Here is a 22763-nt window from a genome sequence, read left to right on the forward strand (position 1 = left end):
TGGATAAGCATGTGTATGTTTTGGAGGCCCCGCCTCCAAGGCCGAGGCCCTAGGCAACAGCCTAGTTCGCCTATAGGTAGCGCCGGCCCTGCATGGGTATGTAATTGCTTTTTGAAGTTATCCAGTCAGATGGTTATTTCCTTTTAAATCCGCACTTAAGTTTAACATTTTGTTTGGCGGGTGATTGACTGGCGAGAGGTGGTGCTTCGCTGGCATCTGGGATGGATCAGAATGCAGTTTTAAACGTAAAATGCGATGTGGTTTTGATTACCTCTGTATGTGTTTTTTGTGATCCAATCATAAAACATTTTGCACCCCATTTACAACTATATTTAGCACTTACCATTTGCGATTGGATCATCTGAAACACGTCTTATGACCAGCTGTAAACAGGGTCTACAATTCATGCAGCCAGAGCTAGGGAATGCCATTGAATGACATCAGATCACTGAAATTATGCCTTTCCCTTTATTTTGAAAAATGTATAGTTTACAACATAGATGTAGACAATTATCTCCCTTTTTCATTAACAGATGTCATGATTAAAATAACAAAAGCCTCCTTTCCTAATTATATACACTCACTGAGCACTATGGCTTGATGTGGTCTGCTGCTGTTGTAGCCCATCCTCTTTATGGTTTGACATGTTGTGCATTCTGAGATACTATTCTGCTCACTACAATTGTACATTGGGGTTATCTTAGTTACTGTAGCCTTTCTGTCAGTTTTAACAAGTCTGGCCATTCTCTGTTGACCTCTTTCATCAACAAGGCGTTTCCATTCACAGAACTGCCACTCACTGGATGATTTTTGGTTTTTGGCACCATTTTGATTAAACTAGAGACTGTTGTGTGTGAAAATCTCAGCAGATATGAAGTTAGAGAAATACTCAAACAAGCCCATCTGACACCAATAATCAACAATTTTCTGCCTTCTGATGGTTGATATGAACATTAACTCAAGTTCATTATCTGCATGATTTTATGCATTGCACTGCTGCCACACAATTGACTGATTAAATAATTGCATGAATAAGAAGGTGTACATGTGTTCCTAATAAAGTGCTCAGTGAGTGTATGTATAAATATTTGTTAGACATAAGTGAACGAGCTGTACTTAAGTACCGTTAGCTAGAAGTGTATTCCATAGTGGAAAATAAAATAAGAAAAGCCCTATGGTGTAAAGATACTTTAGTGTTCTCCTTTATTTCTGATGTATTATGCTACAACTGCTACGATTATCTTGCTGTGGCAGACAAAAATCCATCATGACGTCTCAAGTCTGTGTGCCTGTCCTCTCTCTGGAGGGTCTGTAGTCATTGGAGTTGACTTCCAAGGCCCCAGCCAGGTCTTTTACACTACTGGCTGCTCGAGGCTTATCCAGGACGTCCCCTATGGCCTTCACCTTTCGTGGGTTAGTATTCAGACTCTTAGATCTGAGAGCAGGGTATATCCTGTCCTCTGCTACATACAAGTGATCTGAGTCTTTCAACTCCTCTCTCTTCTCTTCTCTTTCCTCTGATTTGGTGCTCTCCCTCCCGCTATTTGCCTCTGTATCAATACCGTCTTTCTTCTCATCACTGTTCTTAATTTGTATTTCTGTTTTTGTCCTCGTGCTCTCTTTAGAGGCCCCTTCTTTATCTCTGTCCTCTGCCTGACTTGGTCTAGTCTCTGAAGATATCTTGGGTGTTAATGGGGAGGGATGAACTTTGTAATCAAAGCGTGGGGGCCAGCGACCTATGGTTGGAGATCTACTTGCTTGATCCTGTAGGCCATGGGGCTCTGAAGCCCACGTTGTTCTCTGACTGCCCAACCTTGGCTGTGTCACAGAGTCATATACAGTACTGCTCTGGGATCTATTCTCATAAGAAAGTGAGTCACTCTTCATTTCCGTTGGGCACTGCCTCAGTGACTGCGCTCTCTCCAGAGGATGCGAGACTGCTGTGTCCAACCTCACCCTCTCTACAACCATCCCAGATGGCTCCATTGCGCCATCCAGCAGAGCCTGTGGGTCTTTGGGAGGCTGAGTGGTGAAGAGTTTTGGGGTTTGAGAGTTCTGGTCCCCACTCTGCGACTCACAGGGAGAGATGAAAATGTCCACACTGGAGCTAGAACGCATCCGCTGCTGAAGGGGGACCACATCCAGCGTGGGACCGTAGGAAGAAACCTGCTGAGGATTCAGAAGGAGCTCACTGCTGCAGATACTGCCATGTCTCTCTGAAGCTGTCTGACCCTTCCTGTCTCCTGACGCCTCCTCAGCTGGTCCACGGTCCTCTGCATCCAGGTGCCAGCGGTACAAACTGTAGCCATCAGCACTGTTAATGCTACCGCGACGAAGCAGGCCAGATTGTTCGCATCCCAATGAGCTCCCGGATCGAGTGCGGACCAGCTCACAATGATCAATGCCAACCAGACGTTCTAGTGCATGCATCATTCGACCAGAGAACTCCTCTAGCTGAGCCAAGCGTAGGTCTACTGTCTGCAGAGAGGCTTTCATGGAGTGCTCCCGTTCGTTTACTTCTTCTAGACGCATAGACATGTTCTCCACCCTATGACAGCAAGTATTCCACATAGTTGCTACCATTTTTGACAATTTAAATGACAATTTAGTTTACTTGTATAGTTCTTTTTACAAAACATATAGTTCCAAAGCAACTTTACAGAAAATAGAAAAAAAAGACCTTTGCCATGTTTGTTTTTCATACAGTACCTCTGTGAAGTGATACGGATTCTCTCATCATTGGAAGACTGTGTCTCGTCCTCCTTCTCTCTGAAGTACTCTTCCACACACTGTTCTTCAAACTCATACAGACTCTTCAGTTCATCTGGACTCAGAGTCAACTCTGGAAGAAACAGAATGAAGAGATAGCCAGTAAAAATGAAAATAAGCTGTTATATGGTTGATATAACATTGATATAAGCAGTAATAGGAGTAATAACTAAGCCCGCGGTCTCTCTCGTCCAGCTCTCCTTCCTGTTTCTTCCTGCAGCGGCAGCACAGACGCTTCAGCACAATGTATATGTGGCTGAAGATGATGAGTGGAGGAGGCAGGACTGGCCGATCATGGAAAGTCATGATAAGTTGGTAACGTTGGAACTTCCACACTTGGTTGGAAATGGACTTCACTTCGAAGAATGTGTTACTATAAAGGAAATATCAGTCGAGTTCTGTCAGTTTCATAATGCTAATACAGGAATCGTTCACCTAAAAATTACAAATCTGTCATAATTTCCTTTCCTTCATATTCCTTCATGTTAAATGAATATCACGTCCTTCATGATATTCATTCAAGTATACCATGTGTTCCATATAAGAATTTCTTATGAGTTTGGAACAATATGAGGGTGAGTAATTCATGGCAAATAATTATTTGTTTTCCTTTAATGGGTTTATGACAACATAATAAAGAGTGCTACAACAATGCTATAGTACAAATGATTGTTTTACATAACAGGGTTCCTGTTGTAGTTTTGTTTAGTCTTTGACTTACTTGAACACAGCTATGAGCAGGTTGACCAGTAGGATGTTGGCTACCAATAGATAGCAAGCCATAATGGCAGGTGTGAGCCAGGCCCCGGGTATACACGGAGGAAGCTTTTTCCCATCTTCATCATACAAGTTCTCACCACAAGGTGCTGAAATAAATGGCAGTTTTTGATTCTGTTATGATACATTTCTTACTATGTGATAGTAAAGTGTTGTATAATTAAGTATAATTGTGTGTATAGTGAAACATTTTTAGACTTACGATTAATCTCCATTGCATAGACTGATGCAAAAAGTGCATTAAACAAAGGAGAGAAAGCACAGATAAAACATTGTGGAGAACATACTGTACACATTTTTATCATTTTAAATCAGCCAGTCATCTCATCTGTGCATTATCAATAAAAGTTAAATACATCTTAAAATAAATTTAAATCTTATAGGAAATATTGTAAAAAAAGAAAAGAAAATTGTGTTAAATTAAGTTAAATATTTCAGTAAACATCTTTCAAGAGTGAAAAGAAATATGAATGCTCTTGAAATATAAATGTTTACATTTGCACAATTATTAAACATTCAATTACTTTCATAGTACTATCACATATTTGTGTACAACTACCATCTTGTATTTATCTATGTTCACTTTAAGCATTAAAGGGATAGTTTACCCCCAAAAATGAATCTCATCATTCACTCAGCCATGTTGTTCCAAACTCATATGCCTTTCTTCTGTAGAACACAAATTTAGATGTAAGGCAGTATGTTATTTACTTTCATTGCATCTTTTCTCCAAACCAATCTCATGAGAATTCATCTCAATACTATGAGATGGAGAATTCGTACTAATTCATACAAGTTCATTTGTAAGAAATTGTATGAGATATACACCCACCAATGAGAGACGCTTCCCTCATGTCCTTGTAGTGTATGTGTTTGGTTGATAGTTCTATGTTTTCATACGAATGAAGTTGTACGAATTGGTACGAATTTGCCACCTCAGAGAATTGTGATGAATTCTCATGAGACTAAGGCTGTCTTTCTGCCTAATATCTTCTTTTCTGTTCTGCAGAAAAAAGAAAGTCATAAACATGTTTGAAACTGCAAGAGTGTGAGTAAATGATGATAGAGTAAAACATTTTGGGTGAACTATCCCTGTAATAAGAAGCAAAGAAACCAACATCAGTGCTGCATTTTTTGTTATTGTTGGGAAAGACAGCAGCAAACCTACTGTAAGCTCATGCAGGGGAGGTATAAAGACCAGCATTGTCACACATTCAGCCCATCACAAATGATTCAGTGGAGGGAAAATGCCACTGCAGTGTAAATGGTGACAAATAAAGGAGATGAGACACAAATCATGACCTTTTTTCCAGTGTTCACAGACACAAAGACGGTGAAATGAAGATGAGATGGATCATCCACACATGAATCAGGAAACAGAATCTTACTATGAATTCTAGTCTTACGGTCTATCGAGTCAGCAAACACTTCTCCATAGATCATCCAGTAGGGCATGTAGAAGATATTTCTTGCCAGGCGCCATGTCGGCTCTTCATCTGGATGCAGTATGGCCTGACGTGCCACGCCGAAACTCATAAGAACCACCAGCATGATTACCACAAAGTACAGCATGTCTATCATCTGCACACACACACACGCACGCACACACACACACACACACACACACACACACACACACACACATTAAAAACCCCTTATTGTTAGGATCACATAAAAACAAATACATTTAGTACATTTATTATAGTTCTCACCATTTTACCAATCATCATGACATATGGTCCCAAGTACTTGTTAACGCCAAATATGTCAAGGACACGAATGTACCAGAAGATGATGTCTACGCAGTAGATGACCCGTCCGTAGCCCATATAAGGCTCATTCTGTAAGCGCAGTAACAGTCCCATAAGGAATGTGGTGATGGCTGCCAGGTCAGTGATATTCCAGTACTCTTCAAGCCATACATTTATCTTCTGTTTCAGCTTTCCTGGCTCCGACATCAGGATCTACACACAAACACATGTGCTAGATGCATAAACACAACATTCCCAAATATAGTAACTCTAACTGACCAACTGGAAAATGCACTTCTGTACGTCACCTGTCTAACTTTCTCCAGTCCAAGAGTGATGATGTAGGAGATGACAATCCACTCCTGTAAGCATGGCCATCTCTCCATTTTCACCAGAATGATGTAATTGTACAGCATGAGGTAAACCAGGTAGGCAGTCTGAGAAGACAAATACAATTTTCTTTCTGCATTTCTACAGTATCTGAATGTTAAAAGTGTGTGGTACATTGTTTTTTTTTTTTTTATTCAATTATAACATACCGTATTGAACCAGAACTTGGTAAATGGAGCGTTATAGAAATAGTAAATCTTTTTTCCAATTGGCACTCGTTTCTGCTTTTTACCATCTTCTTCGTCACCCTTCTTAGATACTGCATCCATGCTCACAGTGCCATCCTAAAAATAAATAACAACCCTAGTCTTTCACCCCCTAAAGACCCACAAAAAAGTAACAACCATCTGAAGGTCAAATAAAATATTTGTACCTTGCTGGATTTGTTATCATCCTCCTTGTCTTTAATCTCTTCTTTGTTTTGGTACGAAAGATCATCTCTAGTCCGGAAGTCTAGGAGAAGGATGGCTGGAGGACAGATGATTCCAATGATCACCTGGAGACAAATGACAAAAACTTGGTTACATTATATTCTAACTCAATGCCTACTGGCTCATAGATGTAGTGTGTATTTATGCAAAATTTCAGACCTTGAGTCCATTGCTTTTCCCCACTCGAAGGCAGCCCATCCACATGTCGGTGAGTAGCATCTGACTACAGGTGTGGGCTATGAAGTCTCTGTGTTTGGCAGCCACAGCCAGTTTCAGACAGGTAGAGTTGCTCCAGTTCTTCAATTCATAAGTCAACAGCTTCATCGCCACCTGTTCATCATGCTTGTAAGACTGATCTAGCAGCTCATATGCTAACTGACCAAATTCCCTGTGACAGAGAGAGAGAGAAAGAGAAAGACAGTGAGAGGGGGGGTTGTATTTGAGATGTGACATTGTAAGTGACAGCAAGAAAAATAGCTAAAAAATTATTTTGAGCTTAAAGGAATAGTTTGCACAAAACTAAAAATTCTCTCATTTAATCACCCTTATGCAATCCCAGATGCGTATGACTTTTTTTCTTCAGCAGAACACCAATGTAGATTTTTAGGAGATTATCTAAGTTCTGTAGGTACAATACAAGTGAATGGGTGTCAATATTCTGAAGCTCCAAAAATCACATATGTCCGTATAAAAGTAATCCATAAGAGTCCAGTGGTTAAATCAATATCTTCAGAAGTGATATGATAGGTGTGGATGAGAAACACATCAATATTTTACTCTCCTCCCTGCTCAGTCGATTTCTGCTTTATCGTTCACATTCTTCTAGAGTTTTTGGTGATTCACATTCTTCATGCATACAAAGATATGGATTTAACCACTGGAGTCATATGGATTACTTTTTTGCTGCCTTTATGTGCTTTTTGGAGGGTCAAAATGTTGGCACCCATTCACTTGCATTGTATGGATCAACAGAACTGAGATATTCTTCTAAAAATCTTTGTTTGTGTTCAGCAGAAGAAAGAAAGTCATTCCCATCTGGGAAGGTATGAGGGTGAGTAAATGATGAGATTATTTTTGGATGAACTATATTATGAAATTTTATGAAAATGCTATATCAAGCACAGTACGAGAAACAGGGTTGGCTGGCCCAAATGAAAACAAATGTTTAGGCTAGTCATGAAAAACACATTTTAAGAAATATTTTGTGACACTGGTTTTGTCGTGCTTTACCCAAGAACTTAAGCTTTCATTAGCAGCAAGTTGGGTTATCAACATTTTTATTCCACCAGAGATATTCAACATAGAATGAAAAGTGAACCAAACCAACCCTACTCTCCTCTACTATGTTTAGATTGCCATTCTCAAAATGGTAGCAGTGAAGATTCTTGAACTTTTTCTTTATAATAATAATAATAATAATAATAAAAATTGCTCACTTTGAATTATTGTCCAGGTCCTGAGAGATGTCGTCCACTAGTTCACTCCGTGAGGACTCATGAGCCATGGCTTTGTAGAGTTTACAGGCGACCAGAGCTTTGGCCATGGCCTCCTCTCCCCTCTGCCAGAGAAACAGCGCCATCTTCTGACGCTTCATAAGAACAGCCCACACCATCAGCTCATGAAAGGGGTACTGAAATCGACTGACCTCTGGATCATCAACGTCGATATCGATTTCTTCCTCCTTCTTCTTCTTCATCTTCTTTTTACCTTTAGGCCTTGGGTCATCGTCCTGCCCACAAACAGTCAATAGGAAAGGGAGTTGGTAAGATTGTTTGTATACATATAAACTGAAGTGTGTAACTTTTTTGATGTTAAAATACATTCTCCTACCCCCACATAATATGCTGAGACAATTATAAGTAAGCCAGTTCTTGCAAACTGTAAACACTGTCTCTCTGTGGCACTTTAAATATAATGCCTGATCACCCAAAACAGCAACATTAAAGGGACAATGAAAAACAAGTTCTATTTTGGTCTGTTCATTGGAGTCGTATGGATTACTTTTATCAGAATCAGAATCAGCTTTATTGCCAAGTATGCTTACACATAGCAAAGTAGGGGCGAAAATGTCATCAAAATGTTGGGGGGGACAATAAACATAACAATTCTCAAGAGCAATTTTTGAAGGGGACACCAAGGTTTTTTTTGTTGTTGCCCCGTTTGCATTTGTATTATTTTATTTCTTAAACAATTATTTTAAAAATATATCATTATATTATTTACAATACACATATTTTAATGATATTTTAGGGGGGGACAACCCTCTGATAGGGGATTCAAAGTTCTGACCAGTCACTTGACCATGTCAAGTCAATTTTATTTGTATAGCGCCTTTAACAACATAATTTCAAAGCAGCTTTACAGAAGATCAGGCATTAACAGATGATAAAACTGTAATTTCTATAATGTCGATGAAACATCATTGTGTAATTAGATAAAATACGATTGCTTATTGTCTTTAAAAATAAATAATTAAATCATAATTGTATTAATAACCCCAGTGAGCAAGCTGTAGGCGACTGTGGCAAGGAACACAAAACTTCATAAGATGTTGATTAATGGAGAAAAATAACCTTGGGAGAAACCAGACTCACTGTGGGGGCCAGTTCCCCTCTGGCTAACATCATGAATATAATGTCAATATTACTTATGTATAGTTAAAGTCAAGGTGTTAAGGGTCAGTGTTTAAACATCGATTTTGTATGAACTGTAAGATTAATGACTAATGTCTTTGAAGTCCAGCCTGGATTAACTGCAGAAGTTCACATAGATGCATTTGTCCTTGTAAATTGGCTGATGAAGGCTTTTGTTGGCAACTGATAGTCTATGCATTCCATTTCACGATCGTAGTCCATCAGTATCAATGGTCACCATTCACTTGCATTGTATGAACCTACAGAGCTGAGATATTATTCTTGAAATATTTGTTTGTGTTCAACAGAAGAAAGAAAGGCATTCACATCTTGTATGGCATGAGGGTGAGTAAATTACGAGAATTTTCATTTTTGGGTGAACTATCCTTTTAATACAATGTTGTGAGATTGGGGCTGTCCGGACAGAACTAGCTGTTTGTTCAATGAGCAGCATTTGGGGGGAGTTTTTAGGAAAGCTGATTGCAGACAGTTTATTTTTGAAATTGTCTTTATGCAAAAAAGGATTTGGTGGCACTAGTGTCATAGAAATTACAAACTTTAACTTTAAGCACAGACTGCTCCCCCTGGCTTTTTTGTTGCTCACATTTGTCAAAAATAGCTTGTAGCACCTATAAATGTTTATAGTGATTTTTCTTACCTCCATACCAAGAAGTTTCAGAGCTTTAGGCTACAAAAGAACAGAGAAGAAAGGAGTCAGGCATTTTAAAGAAACTTTTAAGAAACAATAAATATAATTTACATTATTATTATTAAGCTGTTATAGGAATTGTGTTTGTGGGCAAGATTGGTTGAGTATTTGCAGAAAATAGAGTAAAGGGGGTGGGTCATAATAACTCACTCTTTTCAGTCCATAGAGGTTATTATAGAGTGTACGGAAACTTTTCCTAGTATAGTTACAACGATATGCCCCTCCCATGAGGTACTCCAGAACCAGTCCAATATCTATCAGGGTGATCTGGTAATCTGGCGGTAGGTTACCCTGGAAACAGTAATGGCCATAAAATAACACCATAAAATAACCATTGTCCTTGTATTGTTGCAGTTCTGTAACATCACTCTAAGAGGACCCTTTTTTTGTGAAAGTATAATAACTATTATAAAAAGAAGATTAAGATCTTATTCTTGACCATTTAAAGATCAACAGAACTGTAAGAAATATATATTTCAGCTGTAGCATGCTCTGAAGTTAAGATAATTCAAATGATTAATAATGAATGTTTACCTTTTTCACATCTCTGACCACAAAATGGAGAGTATTGGTTGGCCCTAACCTCTAAATGACAAAAAGACATTCATGAAACCATGTTCAAAGTTCAAATTAAAGACTATTGAGCTTCAAACACACAGATGAATGCAGGCTAAGTGCTTTCTCCTTAACAACAGATTACTAAAACATAATGTGATAATGCGGATGCGGAACACAAATACAATTTTCAAACCCATATTGAATAGAAAGAGTGGTGGGAACAACAGTGAAAGCTTTAATAACTGGACATGTGGATCATATTCATCAACCCTGGGATCATTAAAACATACATGCAATTCTGGAAACGGCTAGCACAGTTAAACAGAATGGCTATTAGATTCTGTAATATTCTATTCCATCAATTTATGTTTGATCACTGACACTGACTGTGTTATAAAGCTCTTCTAGCCGTGGGATTGTGAGGAAATGGTGAATGTTGACACCATTTTCAATGAGGAGCTTCACAAAATCCACTCTGTCAAGCACGAGTGCATCCATCATGGCTTGCTCCAGAGAATTAACCTATTTGACACATTAGCAAACACAGGCACAAAATGTAATCCAACAACCAAGAACAGACATACAGTGTGATATACACAGACATACACAAACAGAATAACTTTAATACATGTTCCTGAATTCAGACACATTGAGTAAACACATGTTCACTGAGCCAAAGAGGATGTCTTACCCAGTTAAGCAGTTCCAATTTTCTGGGGTCTGTCTCCTCAGGAGGCTCGTGCTTGGCTTTTGCTCCTTTTCCCTTTTTCCCCCTGGCAGGTTTACCCTTGCTGGCACGGGTGGTGGTTGGGCTCTTTGGTTTATCCTGTTGACTTGTGGATGCAGTGGACAGGGACCCAGCAGGCTAAGAGCAGAGATAGATGAATATGTGGAAATGCAAACTTGAATTAAATCACTTCAATTCATTTTCACTCTACCCTTTAAGAACACTCAGCCTGTATATACGATCTGTGAGCTTTGTGGCCTATGTGGCCTAAGTCTAATTTGCATGACATCACTTACAGGCCAGTGTTGCCCATGGACGAAGATCTGACTGCGAGCAATATCCACACGGTTCCAGGCCAAAGCCAAACTCAGCTGGTCTGGTGCTGAGGCATTTGTGCCTGAGAGACCCCAAATAAAATATACACATTAATACCAAAATAATTGTAAAAAGATAATTAAGAGAAGCAACATTAATATATCAAATATTTAAAGAATAAAATATTACAGAGATTTTATTAGGAAAATAAACTAATTTCAGTTTTAGTTTTCAGGGAAATTAGAGAGTACAGTGTTCAGGACAATATTAATCTTCTCATGCATAAAATAATTACAATGTATCACAAAGGATATATTTGTTAATGTTGTCATTAACTTCTAAACTTGTTATTTCCCCCCAAAATGATGTATTTTGGGTTATGATGAGTTACACATCTGTCTGTTACAAATGAAGTTTTACCATTTCGTTGCCTTGTTACATTTATGTTGTCATAAGTAACACAATGACAAATAAAGAGGACAGTCATGTAGAATGGATATAGGCCAATGGTAATAATTTATGGTGGTTTGGATATACCGTTACATTCTGAATTGTTAAAAATAAGATCTGTTCACTGCATCAGAGGGTTAAGGACTGAGTGTTACTGTTACGTGATACCCTGTCTTGTTCCACTGTTGCCCTTTTGTTTACCATTTTTGTCACTTTTGTACTCCTTAGTTTTCACTTTTGTCCCTTTTGTAGCTCCACAGTCTTGTTTTCCCTCGTGTTCACTGTTCATTGTTTTCACCTGCCCTTGTTAATTTGCCTTTGGTTTCTGTTAATCACCTTGTCATCTAGTTTGTGTTCTGTTTGTTCATTGGCCCCTTTGTCCCAGATTCTTGTATTTAAACCCTGTCTGTTTGTTTAGTCTCTGTCAGTCGTTGTTTGATTGTGGTTGGATGGTCCTCACAAGTCTGTGTTTCTAGTTCCTGTGTTTTCTAGTTTTATGTTTGTTTCCCCATCGTGGGTGTTCCTTTGTGGTCGTGAACACTGGCAGAAACTCGGAAACGACCTCTGTGGTTGTGTTCACGACCACAGAGGTCGTTTCCGAGTCTCTGCCAGTGTTCACAACCACAGAGGTCGTTTCCGAGTTTCTGCCAGTGTTCACGACCACAAAAATGGTAAACAAAAGGGCAACAGTGGAACAAGACAGGGTATACATAAGTTACTGTGTGACTGTGATGTGAACATTCCAGGTGATTTCACCTTTCAGCAGAGCAGTTAAGATTGCCATCTCAATATCCTGCTGGCCCTCTGAAGCGGTGCGGAACACTGTGATCTGTCTCAACACAAAGGTGAAAACTTGGTTGAATTGATATAACAATACACTATACTGTGCATACAGTGGCAAAAAAAAGTATGTGAACCCTTTGGAATTAGCTGGTTTTCTGCACAAATTGGTCATAAAATGTGTTCTCATCTTCATCGAAGTCACAATTACAGACAGAATCCTTACAGAACTGCTTCAGCTCAGCCATATTCTTAGGATATCTGGTGTGAACAGCTCTCTCAATGTCATTCCACAGCATCTCTATTGGGTTAAGGTTTGGGCTCTGACTGGGCAATTCCACCGTACTTAACCATTAGAATGATGTTTTCATGTTGGTATGCGGTGCCCTTTTTATGTCATATGTAGTGCTGCATAAACAAATCAACCTCAGTCCACAACATTCTACCAGTAGTGTTGAGGAATGTCAAGGTGGTTTTTGGCAAACTTCAGTCGTGCAGTAATGTTGTTGTTTTTTGGAAAGCAGCTACTTCCTTCACGGTGTCCTGCCATGGACCCCAAGCTTGTTTAATATTTTCTATATAGTAGACTCATGAACAGAGATGTTAACCAGTTCAAATTATTTTAGCTGTCACTCCAGGGTTCTTATTAACCTCATTGGGCATGTTGCAACTATTTGTCAAAATTTGTTGCCATTCTAGACTCTTCCATTATTTTTTACTATAGATCAAGACTTGTCCAGCTAGAGCTAATTGGACTACAAAACCCATGACTATAAAATGGAGGAGATTGGTGGTGGGAGGAGCTTCCTTTTTAGTTGGTAGCCATGCCATACTGCCAAAGTGTTCATTGTTGTTTGAATGAATGAACTTCTCCAATTGAAGTTATCTTCATGTGTTTTAAGTTCTTTGGAATAATTGCAACAGGGCATTATACGGTGTGTTCTTTGAGTCAACTTGGCTGGATGGCTTCTTCTAGGGAGAGTTGCCACAGTACTAAATCGTCTCCATTTATAGACAATTTGAGGACAAATGAATATCTAAGCTCTTCGAAATAACTTTGTAACCCTTTCCAGCTTTATGCAAAACCACAATTCTTGATCGTAGGTCTTCTGCAATCTCTTTTTTGCAAGGCATGGAGATGCTTCTTGTGAATAGCAAAGTCCAAAGATTTGAGTGCTTTTTATAAGTCAAAGTAGCTCTAACCCACACCTCCATTCTCGTTTCATTAATTGGATGCCAGGTTTACCAACTCCTGACTCAAATTAGCTTTTGTTGACGTCATTAGCCTAGGGGTTCACAGCTATTTTCTTGCCACTGTAGTATATGTATATAGTATGAAGTTATATACAACTCTTTGAATAAGCAGAAAACTACAACATCTCATCTCTTACAACACTCATTATGATTTTATGGCTTATGTGGTGATAATATTAACTGATAAATGCAATGTGAAAGCATCTAGACTGTTTGTTTTGACTGTATTAATTTGTGCCTGTACCAGTTCCTAATAATGTTTCTTATTAGTATAGGAATGATATGGACAGAGATGTATTGTGTATTCTAACTTACTTTATGTGTGTGTTGAAAGGAAAGTTAAAAAAATTGTGAATACTAGGGAGCTGTGAAAAAATACAGTAAGTGAGTGAGTGAGTGAGTGAGTGAGCGAGCAAGGATACTGATGCAGTAAACATGTATTGTGTTTAAAAAGGCATGCATTCACATTTCAAGTGTGAAATAATTAGGGAATTTGAGCACATTGTACAAACTGCACAGGGTACCTAAAATATTCATAGCTGAGAAAGATGCACACACATATTTATTTTAAATATTGACATCTGATTGACAAGTTTACTATAACTATTTAGTTCTTTACATGATCCCACAGCAATCTTACAAACTTGCATTTTGAGGAAACTTCCCCCATTGTTTAATCTAATGTTTCTGGATTTAAACTAAATCAAACAACAAGTTTTTATTTTTATGTAGGACAAAAACACACAATGAATGAAATTAGAATGGAAAATTAAGAGCTGGAGTACGTGAAATGACACAGGACAATGCATGACAGGAAAAAAGCAAATGAGGCAGAATGAATGATCATGTTTATTTTCAGATCTGCAAAATATAACAATCCAACAACCATATTTGGACTAAATATCAATCTCATCAATATAACTTTTATAGTATATGTTACAGGACCGCATAAGACCTGGCACAAAGTTGTCTTTTATACATTCTTTTATCTACCTTTATTTTTTTACTCACCAGCTCTCTTTTCTTCATGCACTCCATCACCATGAGATAGATCTGCTGAGCTTGATTGCGGTTATAGTTAAATGTCTTCTGTATGGTCACAAGAAGTTGGTCTCTAACACTGTCATTAACCAACCTGCCAAGTGAAGTAGACTTAAGAAACTTTGAGAAGGGTAATTTTAAAAGGGATATTAATGTTAAGGTATGCACCAATGTGTTTTCATTGCCGCAACAATACTTCAGCAAAAACTGCATTCGTGTCCTGCTCTGTTGTTTATAAGAGGAATTAATAAGGAGCATTTGCACAAACTGTCCATAACAGTTCACAAACATTTTCTTCATTCATTAAATTGATAGTTCACCCAAAAATGCGACCCCAGATGTGTATGACTTTTTCTTCTGCTGAACACAAACAAAGGTTTTTAGAAGAATATCTCAGTTCTGTAGATCCTGACAATGCAATTTAATGGTGACTAGAACTTTGAAGGTCCAAAAAGCACTTAATTGGCATCATAAAATGTAGCCCACACGACTTCAGTGGATAAATCCATATCTTCAGAAGTGATATGATAGGTGTGGGTCCTTTTTTACTATAAATTGTCATCCCTGCCCAGTCGGTGACGATATGCACAAAGAATGTGAATTGCCAAAACAAAAGGAGGATGTGCAAGCGAAAGTGGAGATTTATAGTAAAAAAAGGACTTAAATATTGATACGTTTCTTACACTTATCATATCGCTTCTGAAGACATGGATTTTACCACTGGAGTCTTATGGATTACTTTTATGCTATCTATATATGCTTTTTGGACCTTCAAAATTTTGGGCACCATTCACTTGCATTGAATGGACCTTCAGAGCTCATATATATATAATATATAATATATAATATATATTAATATTTGTTTGTGTTCATCAGAAGAATCCCTTTAAAGGAGTAGTTTACCCCAAAATTTAAATTTTGTCATAATTTACTCACCGTCATGTTGTTCCAAACACTTTTTCCTCCATGGAACACAAAAGGAGTAGTTTAGCAGAATGTTAGCATTCTACCTAACATCTCCTTTTATGTTCCATGGAGGAAAGAAAATCATACAGGTTTGGAACAACATGAGGGTGAGTAAATTATATTTTAAATTTTAGGGTGAACTTTCCCTTTAAAACACAGGCTACAGATGCTTCATAACATAGACTCCACCTCAGACTCATGAATAACCACTGAATCATCGCTTTTATTAATATTTTCCTCACCCGTCCTCCATAGAATACTTGTGAGCGAATGAAATTATGTCTGATGCTCGGCCACTGCCATCACACACCACCACTGGCACGGGAGGGTCCTCTCGCAGACTCTCCAACACAATGGAGATCACATTTGGACCCCCTTCAAGAATCAGACACACCAAAGGTACCCCCTGGCCCAGACCTGTACAAATACACACACATAATATATACTTGTTTACAAATATGCACAAAAGAAACAGGGCATGATTAATATGGTGGTTTTGACAGTAGTTTGGGTTGACGGCTGGACCTCCCTTTGCTGACCCTGCCTCATCAGGAACTCCAGGCATAGGATGACAAAGGGAAACCCAGTAGGTCACAGGCAGGTCTTTCCATCACTAGTCCAACATTCATGGACACCAACAGTTTTTTGACATTGTTTGTCTGATAAAAACAAATTTTTACAGAGATCTGACACAGTATTTTATAGTGTTATTCCTACCTTTAATGGATGGATTTATTGCTATTATTTAATAATATCTGTAAGAAAGTTTACTTTTGACTATTGTTCTGTGACAATTTGTTACTTACGTGTGTTGATCTTCTGAAGGGAGATGTGTTTCTCCAGCTGCCTGCGCAGACGAACCTCAGCTCCATACTTTCCGTGAGTGCCGTTGTCAGCCAGAATGAAGTGGGAGTGGCTCTGGTTAAGCACAGAAAGCTTGCTGAGGGGGTTGGACATGGTTTGGTATGGTCGCGTCACCTGGTCATACATAAACACAGACAGAATGGTGAAACTACTGTAAAAAACTTAATGGAACCATTGCTTTAACTTCCACATAAGTAGATTAAAATGAGTACACATGTTCCTGTAAAAAGATATGTAGGGCTTACATCTCGTCCAATCAAATCCTCTTTGTTTTCCACAATGCCCCAGGGTGCGATTCCAATGGCACACACTTTTCCACGAGACTTGGAGGAGTGATCTTTCAGTGCATCTCCCACATGACGAATCACTCCTGTGTAATGTGATGGGAGGGAATACATTAAAGCACATCTATACTGTGTCATGTGGTGGAGTTATTCGCAATGCATTGCTCAACAGTAAATCAGATGATTTAGCATCAGAAAAAGGAACAGATGACCATTTAAGTTTCAATTGATGTCAGTTAGGTCCTCAATGACTACCCTTTTCGTCCTCTTCTGGTGTATTGTAAAACAACAGATCATGTGTAGTTGAAAGATCACCTGTACTAACTCCTCCAGTGAAGATCCAGGCCCCAGTGGTGACCGCTGCTTTTATCAGGCCCTTTCCGAACACTTGCTTAAGTTTAGGTTGCAGGTCAAAGTTCTGCAGGCCACCATGTACAGAGATGAGTAGCGTGGGCAGCTCCAATTGCCACTCTTTCACCATCAGATGCAGAAGGTTATCAGGTTTAGTATCATACGACACACGGATATACTGATGGAGAAAAACGAAGAAAATAGTATGACTTTTAAAGGCTTGGGGTTCCAATCTTCTGGACAACATTATGGATTAAGGGGTTAGAATTCCTGTAAATTATTAATATTATGTTATACGTGCCCACATTTTATTAAATGAAATACATAGTTATTGGAAAAATACCACAGCCTTGTTGACATGACCTCCACCCTGGAATTCGATGATGCCGTATGCATCAGTGGGTGTGGCTTGTGTGTGCTTAGCAACAGACCATTTCTCTTGAAGAGGCTCAATCTGGACCGCCTGACCTTCCTCTGCACTCTTATTGGTAGAACCAGGAAGAATAGCCACATGTTGGTTTACCTGCTGACCACAACTGCACCTACAACAGTTAGAAAACAGTAAGACAAAAACCCCAATAAACAAATCGGCAGCCAATGTGCATGCTAATACACACATCAACCATTTCTAAAATCATTTTCTTTGGGGTGCTGCACTATGTGCTAATAACCTCTTGAAATGTACTGTAGTTTAGCATGTTTAAGAGTAATCAAGATTGTTCTGAATGATCAAGTGAGATTTAATCATTATTTTGCATCAAGTTACAGTTATTTCAGTAAGATTTAAAGTTGCAGACTCAACTAAGAATCGTTTGTAACCAGTGTTGGGTGTGTCCGATTATAAAGTAATTAATTACTGTAATCTAATTCATTTTTTGTCAGAAAAGTAGTGTAGCATCTTACATTTTAAATTCAGGTTACAGTTACAGACTATCAATTAAACTAAGTACTTTTAATTACATTATTGAACAAAAGGAATATGTACAATACATTTAAAATATTACTTCATAAATACGTCTTTTAATATTTCTGCGACAATGAATTAGGAGGAAATATAGACATTTTGATTACGTTTTGAGAATTAATTAGTCATTTGTAGTGGATTTCAAATTCTGAGTAATTTACCCAACACTGTAACCTCAGGTTAAAGCACTCAAAAATGTTGCAATTAACTCTTATAATAAATATTACTGACTTGTTGGGCTCTCTGCTGGGGAATATGTGAATGCACTCTCTTTTTAGAAATGTCCTTTCAATCCACACCTTCTGAGCCTGCAAAACAAAAAAGAGTTCAGTATGATTTAATACAGTATTTTTTTTTTGTTTTACACCCTTAGTTAATGCATGACTATTGTAACTTACCTAAAAGACTTTAAGTCTTCATTCTGTTTAGCATACTCATACTCAGTCATTTCAATTGGGAAGTAATTTGCCATAAACATTTCTTGTTGTAATCTATTGCTTTCCTTTGTTTAGTTTTTCTGTAGGAAAACTGCTATAATGTATACATAATGTTAATAGAGTGTGCACATGTATTTGTGTGTGTTGAGTGTGCTCACAACAGGTGGCCTGGAGTTACTCCGGCACTCTGAGTTAATGAAATCACTTTAGATAATGGCATATTGAAATTATTAACACAATAGAGCCATTCACCCTCTGACTTTACCAATGCACAAAAACAAACATGCATACTCCCTTTTATATGCACACTACTACACTCACAAGCAGTGTTTGTAATCCAAGAACAAAGTAATTATGTCTAATTATAATTAAGTAATTATATCTGTAATCTGGAATACTGTAAACAAAAAGTAGTGCAATGCATTACATTTAAATTCTTGTAATCAGATTACAGTTGCCAACTTTCAATCAAAATAATTTTTCTCCCCAATTTGGAATGTCCAATTCCCAATGCGGTCTAATTCCTCATGGTGGTGTAGTGACTTGCCTCAATCTAGGTGGTGGAGGACAAATCTCAGTTGCCTCCACGTAAAAGACTGTCATTTTATCACATGGCTTGTTGAGCGCGTTACCATAGAGACATCTCTGTGGCATCCACACACAACTCACCAAGTGCCCCTCCGAAAGCGAGAACCACATTATAGTGAGCACGAGGAGGTTACCCCATGACTCTACCCTCCCTAGCAACCGGGCCAATTTGGTTACTTATGAGACCTGGCAGGAGTCCCTCAGCATGCCCTGGATTTGAACTTGTGACTCCAGGGGTGGTAGTCAGCATCAGTACTCGCTGAGCTACCCAGGCCCCTATGATAAGGCTTATTTCTAATATTTTATTTATGTTGAATCCATGAATTATGGCCCTGGTACGAGTGTGAAGAAGAAATATGATTTGTGTGTAATAATGAAAAAGAAATATAGACATTATTTTGAATTTGTTGAGCAGAAAAGTGCTTTAGAAAGTAAATTAAAAGTAAAGTAATTAGTCATTTATTACTTTTTCAATAAAGTAAACAGTAAAGCAATCTGATTACCATTTTAGATACATTATTATAATTTGTAGAGGATTATTATTTTAAGCAACCCAACACTTCTCACAAGTTTGTGATACATAAAAATATATATTAAACTAAAAATGACAAAAAACATATCTGCACTCTTTATAAAACCATACTGGTTTACCAGTTTTTGTTTTGGCTGATGAACAACATGGCTCATACACCAGCTAGTCAAACACCAAACCAGCAATAACCAGCAACAACTAGACCTTTCAGCAGGGTATGTGACTTTAATTGCAATCAGCTTAATGTTATTTGTGTAACACAAGGTTATTTTTAGAAATATGCTTTGCAGAGGACGACAACTTCAATGCCCCAACAGCAAGCCAAAGGCATCAGAGCAAAGTAAATCTCTAAAAGAGGAATAAATCCTGCCGTGGTGGTCCGGAAATTACATCTATATTGGAACAACCACTTTACAGAACAAAGCCTTGGAGACAAACAGGTTACATACAGTTCAGAAATATTGCAGAAGATCTTGCAGGCTGCACCTTCTACTTAAATACAACCAAATCACTACAATGAGAGTGAAATCCCAGTACTGCCACATTCCACCAATAAATATCTAATCTATACACCTTCATTAACATATCTTGAGCTCAATCTGATTTGTTAGAGGGGCACTTACCCCAGATGAAGTCTGTTAAAGAAATATGCAATGCCAAGCCAGTCGGTTCTTTACACATTACTGTACCTTCAAGTGACCGTGGACTTCATTTAAGCAGCAGTGGACTTTATACTGCCTTGGACCACGTGTGCAGAACTTCGTTCTGAGAGTCCCATGACCACTGCTAAAGATAATCCTGCAGGAATCTCATGACCAATTTACTGAAACAACACCATACTCAAATGCCTGCTCTGAGTCGAGGGGAGGGAACCTATAATCTCATTTAGTGGTCATTATGCTAATCACTCCCATTTGCCCCTCTACACCTCTTCTTAATGTTATAGACTGAAAGATACACTGAGAAGGATGAAAGAGAGCATATGAAAGATAGAAATGCCTCAAGTCCTTACTAAAGTCAAAAAGGCCTCTAAGTAGGATTTCTCTAAGGGTCCCCATATGCTCAGAAACGGCACTGACTTATACAGACAGTATATTGAAAAGAGTGAGAGGTTTGCATTTATTTTTTGTATTTTTATTTTTTGTCAGAGGCAATTTTAAAAGCAGTCTAATGTTATTGTGACAGCATCATCCTGCCATATACAAAGAGAGAGAGAGAGAGAGAGCGTGAGAGAGATCAAGTTAAGTACAATCTCTCATTCACATAGACCAGTATTGCTGAAGCATAATATGGCTCTGTCCCAAGAACATGTGAGATTTGTGTTTAGACATCTGTCGACAGCTTTTGTCATCTTTGGATTTGGACATTTTAGAGCTCCCCCCCCCCCCAACCCATCCCATCCCATCCCATCCTCCAATCCTCCAATCCTCCAATCCTAGACCTAGAGGATTTAGTCATAGAAAAACATATGAAGAATTTCCCAGAGGTGGAGCAACACAGTAACACAAACAGCCCTTCTGAAAAAGAGCTCTCTTTTGTTTTTAGTACTTATTTAAAAAATAGTTTTTTAGGGAAATGAGAGTTCTGCATAAACTTGGTTATATATTATGTTTAGTATAACATAAGGGTGTAACAATAAAAAGAAAAATCTTTGGATGTGAAATCATCCTGGAAAAATCAAAGAGCTTCAAGGGCACAATTTTAGTTTTCTTTAGATTTTATATTTTTGGTTTATTTTAAACGGTGTAATTGCCAATTGTAAATAGCCTTGTTTTGGAGTATGAATATGAATAAGGACAGTGTGGAAATATGTGACGCAACCATGCATTTTCATGAACTGTTTTGCATAAGTTACATCCCAGGTTTTTTGTAAGCCTACTAAGTGTGTTTTTGTCCACTTTCGCTTGCGTGTGAGTCATTCCACAGAACTCTGCATTAATCACATAAGATTGAGAATTAGAGAGAACACAGGGTTAAGCTACTTGGGCCACCACTCTTTACACTGCCATTATCAGAGATTAAAGGACAATGCTGAAAACAGGTTCTGTATTGCATGTACGTATGTGGGAATGTGTGTGCATGCTCTCAGAGTTCAAGACATTTACCACATAAATGTATTTACACTCAAATATTTAACTGTCCGAATTCAAAGTCAATATCAAAGATAATTGAACACAGACTGTTTTTGTTAACAATATACACATTTGCAATTGTTGGCATGGATCAAAATAGACTTTTATAATGCGTTATTTTAAAGCAATTAAGGTTTATATTGCAAAAATCAGTTGAATCTTTCAAATGTCCCACCATGTATCAAATCCTTAAACAAATCGAAATGCATTACATATGACAATGTCACTACAGTTATCTACTCAAACAAAAACATTAAATATATGCGTTGAAGAATGTATTCTTACTGAAAAGAAATAGTTCCCAATAAGTTACAGTGGGTGGAGTTGGGGGGTTCAGAGCTAGATGAGATCTCTTACCTTCTGAGAGCCAGAGGAGGTACGTTTAATGGATGCACGCTTAAAGGAACCCTCCTTGATCCTTTTGGTCCCGAAGCTCCTGTTCTCCATGGCAATGGGGCCGGTTTCCTCTCTTCCTCTGTCTGCCCAGGTGATCACTCCTTAACTCTTATAATGAGCTTCTAAAGTCCTGCCATCACCATCCAGACTCAAAGAAATGCCCAACAACTAAACAGAGTTGACAAGTGGCAGAATTCCTCTCTAATGTCCCTCTCCAGCAACCCACAACCAGAGATTAATACAGACACAGAGAGATGCAAATAGTATGATGCTGACACAAAGACCCCTTTCCCCGGCTACAGTATGTCTATGTGGGTATGTGTGTAATCAGGCTTAATGGAGTTGCCCTATGATGATGAGTGATGCTCTTTAATGCAGGAGATTTAATCAATGGTGAGTGAAGGTAAATCTACTTTGGGTAAAGTTAAACCAAAAATGTCTCTAATGCTAAATAAAAATATACCCAGCATAGTAAGGTCATGACTTGGACATTAAGCTGTCTTGTGGTCATTCCAAAATTTTACATGAATGAATTAAATATATTAAAGAGTCAATTGGACATAGTTTAACAGATGTGTTCCTGTAAATCCTAAAGTCATCTTGTTTTACATACCAAGAAAAAGATGAAGCGGTGTGGCACAATTACTTACCAAGACTCAGGTGA

The 22763-nt window shown here is 38.2% G+C and overlaps 1 protein-coding gene across 2 annotated transcripts; it reads right to left on the reverse strand.

Annotated features, from left to right (window-relative positions):
• Positions 1–463: 463 nt before the first annotated feature.
• trpm1a (transient receptor potential cation channel, subfamily M, member 1a) lies at positions 464–22161 on the reverse strand. 2 transcript variants are annotated; one of them, XM_052151209.1, is made up of 27 exons: positions 22061–22161; positions 18246–18322; positions 17394–17592; positions 17015–17228; positions 16661–16785; positions 16358–16529; positions 15794–15968; positions 14556–14679; positions 12267–12339; positions 11042–11142; positions 10710–10883; positions 10406–10540; positions 9995–10045; positions 9611–9751; positions 9410–9439; positions 7555–7847; positions 6278–6506; positions 6061–6183; positions 5837–5971; positions 5606–5734; positions 5259–5510; positions 4953–5127; positions 3749–3769; positions 3491–3635; positions 2940–3142; positions 2710–2842; positions 464–2548 (listed from the first exon to the last, which is right to left on the reverse strand). In XM_052151209.1, the coding sequence occupies exons 1-27, from the start codon at positions 22148–22150 to the stop codon at positions 1276–1278; spliced, it is 4992 nt and encodes a 1663-aa protein (XP_052007169.1). In that variant the 5' UTR covers positions 22151–22161; the 3' UTR covers positions 464–1275. The 2 variants fall into 2 exon arrangements, with proteins under 2 accessions (XP_052007169.1, XP_052007161.1); XM_052151201.1 differs by having other exon boundaries at positions 4935–5127.
• Between the last annotated feature and the right edge of the window lie 602 nt (positions 22162–22763).

Source organism: Xyrauchen texanus, chromosome 2 (genome assembly GCF_025860055.1).
Source record: "Xyrauchen texanus isolate HMW12.3.18 chromosome 2, RBS_HiC_50CHRs, whole genome shotgun sequence".
NCBI lineage: Eukaryota > Metazoa > Chordata > Actinopteri > Cypriniformes > Catostomidae > Xyrauchen > Xyrauchen texanus.

Excerpts from the sequence above, each read along its gene's own strand:
- trpm1a (XM_052151201.1), bottom strand. The coding sequence starts at position 22,150 with ATGGAGAACAGGAGCTTCGGGACCAAAAGGATCAAGGAGGGTTCCTTT. Across the intron at positions 3,770-4,934 it reads CCGTAAGACTAGAATTCATA|TCTATGCAATGGAGATTAAT; the intron begins GTAAGATTCTGT and ends TTTTTGCATCAG. Across the intron at positions 3,636-3,748 it reads CTATGCAATGGAGATTAATC|CACCTTGTGGTGAGAACTTG; the intron begins GTAAGTCTAAAA and ends CATTTATTTCAG.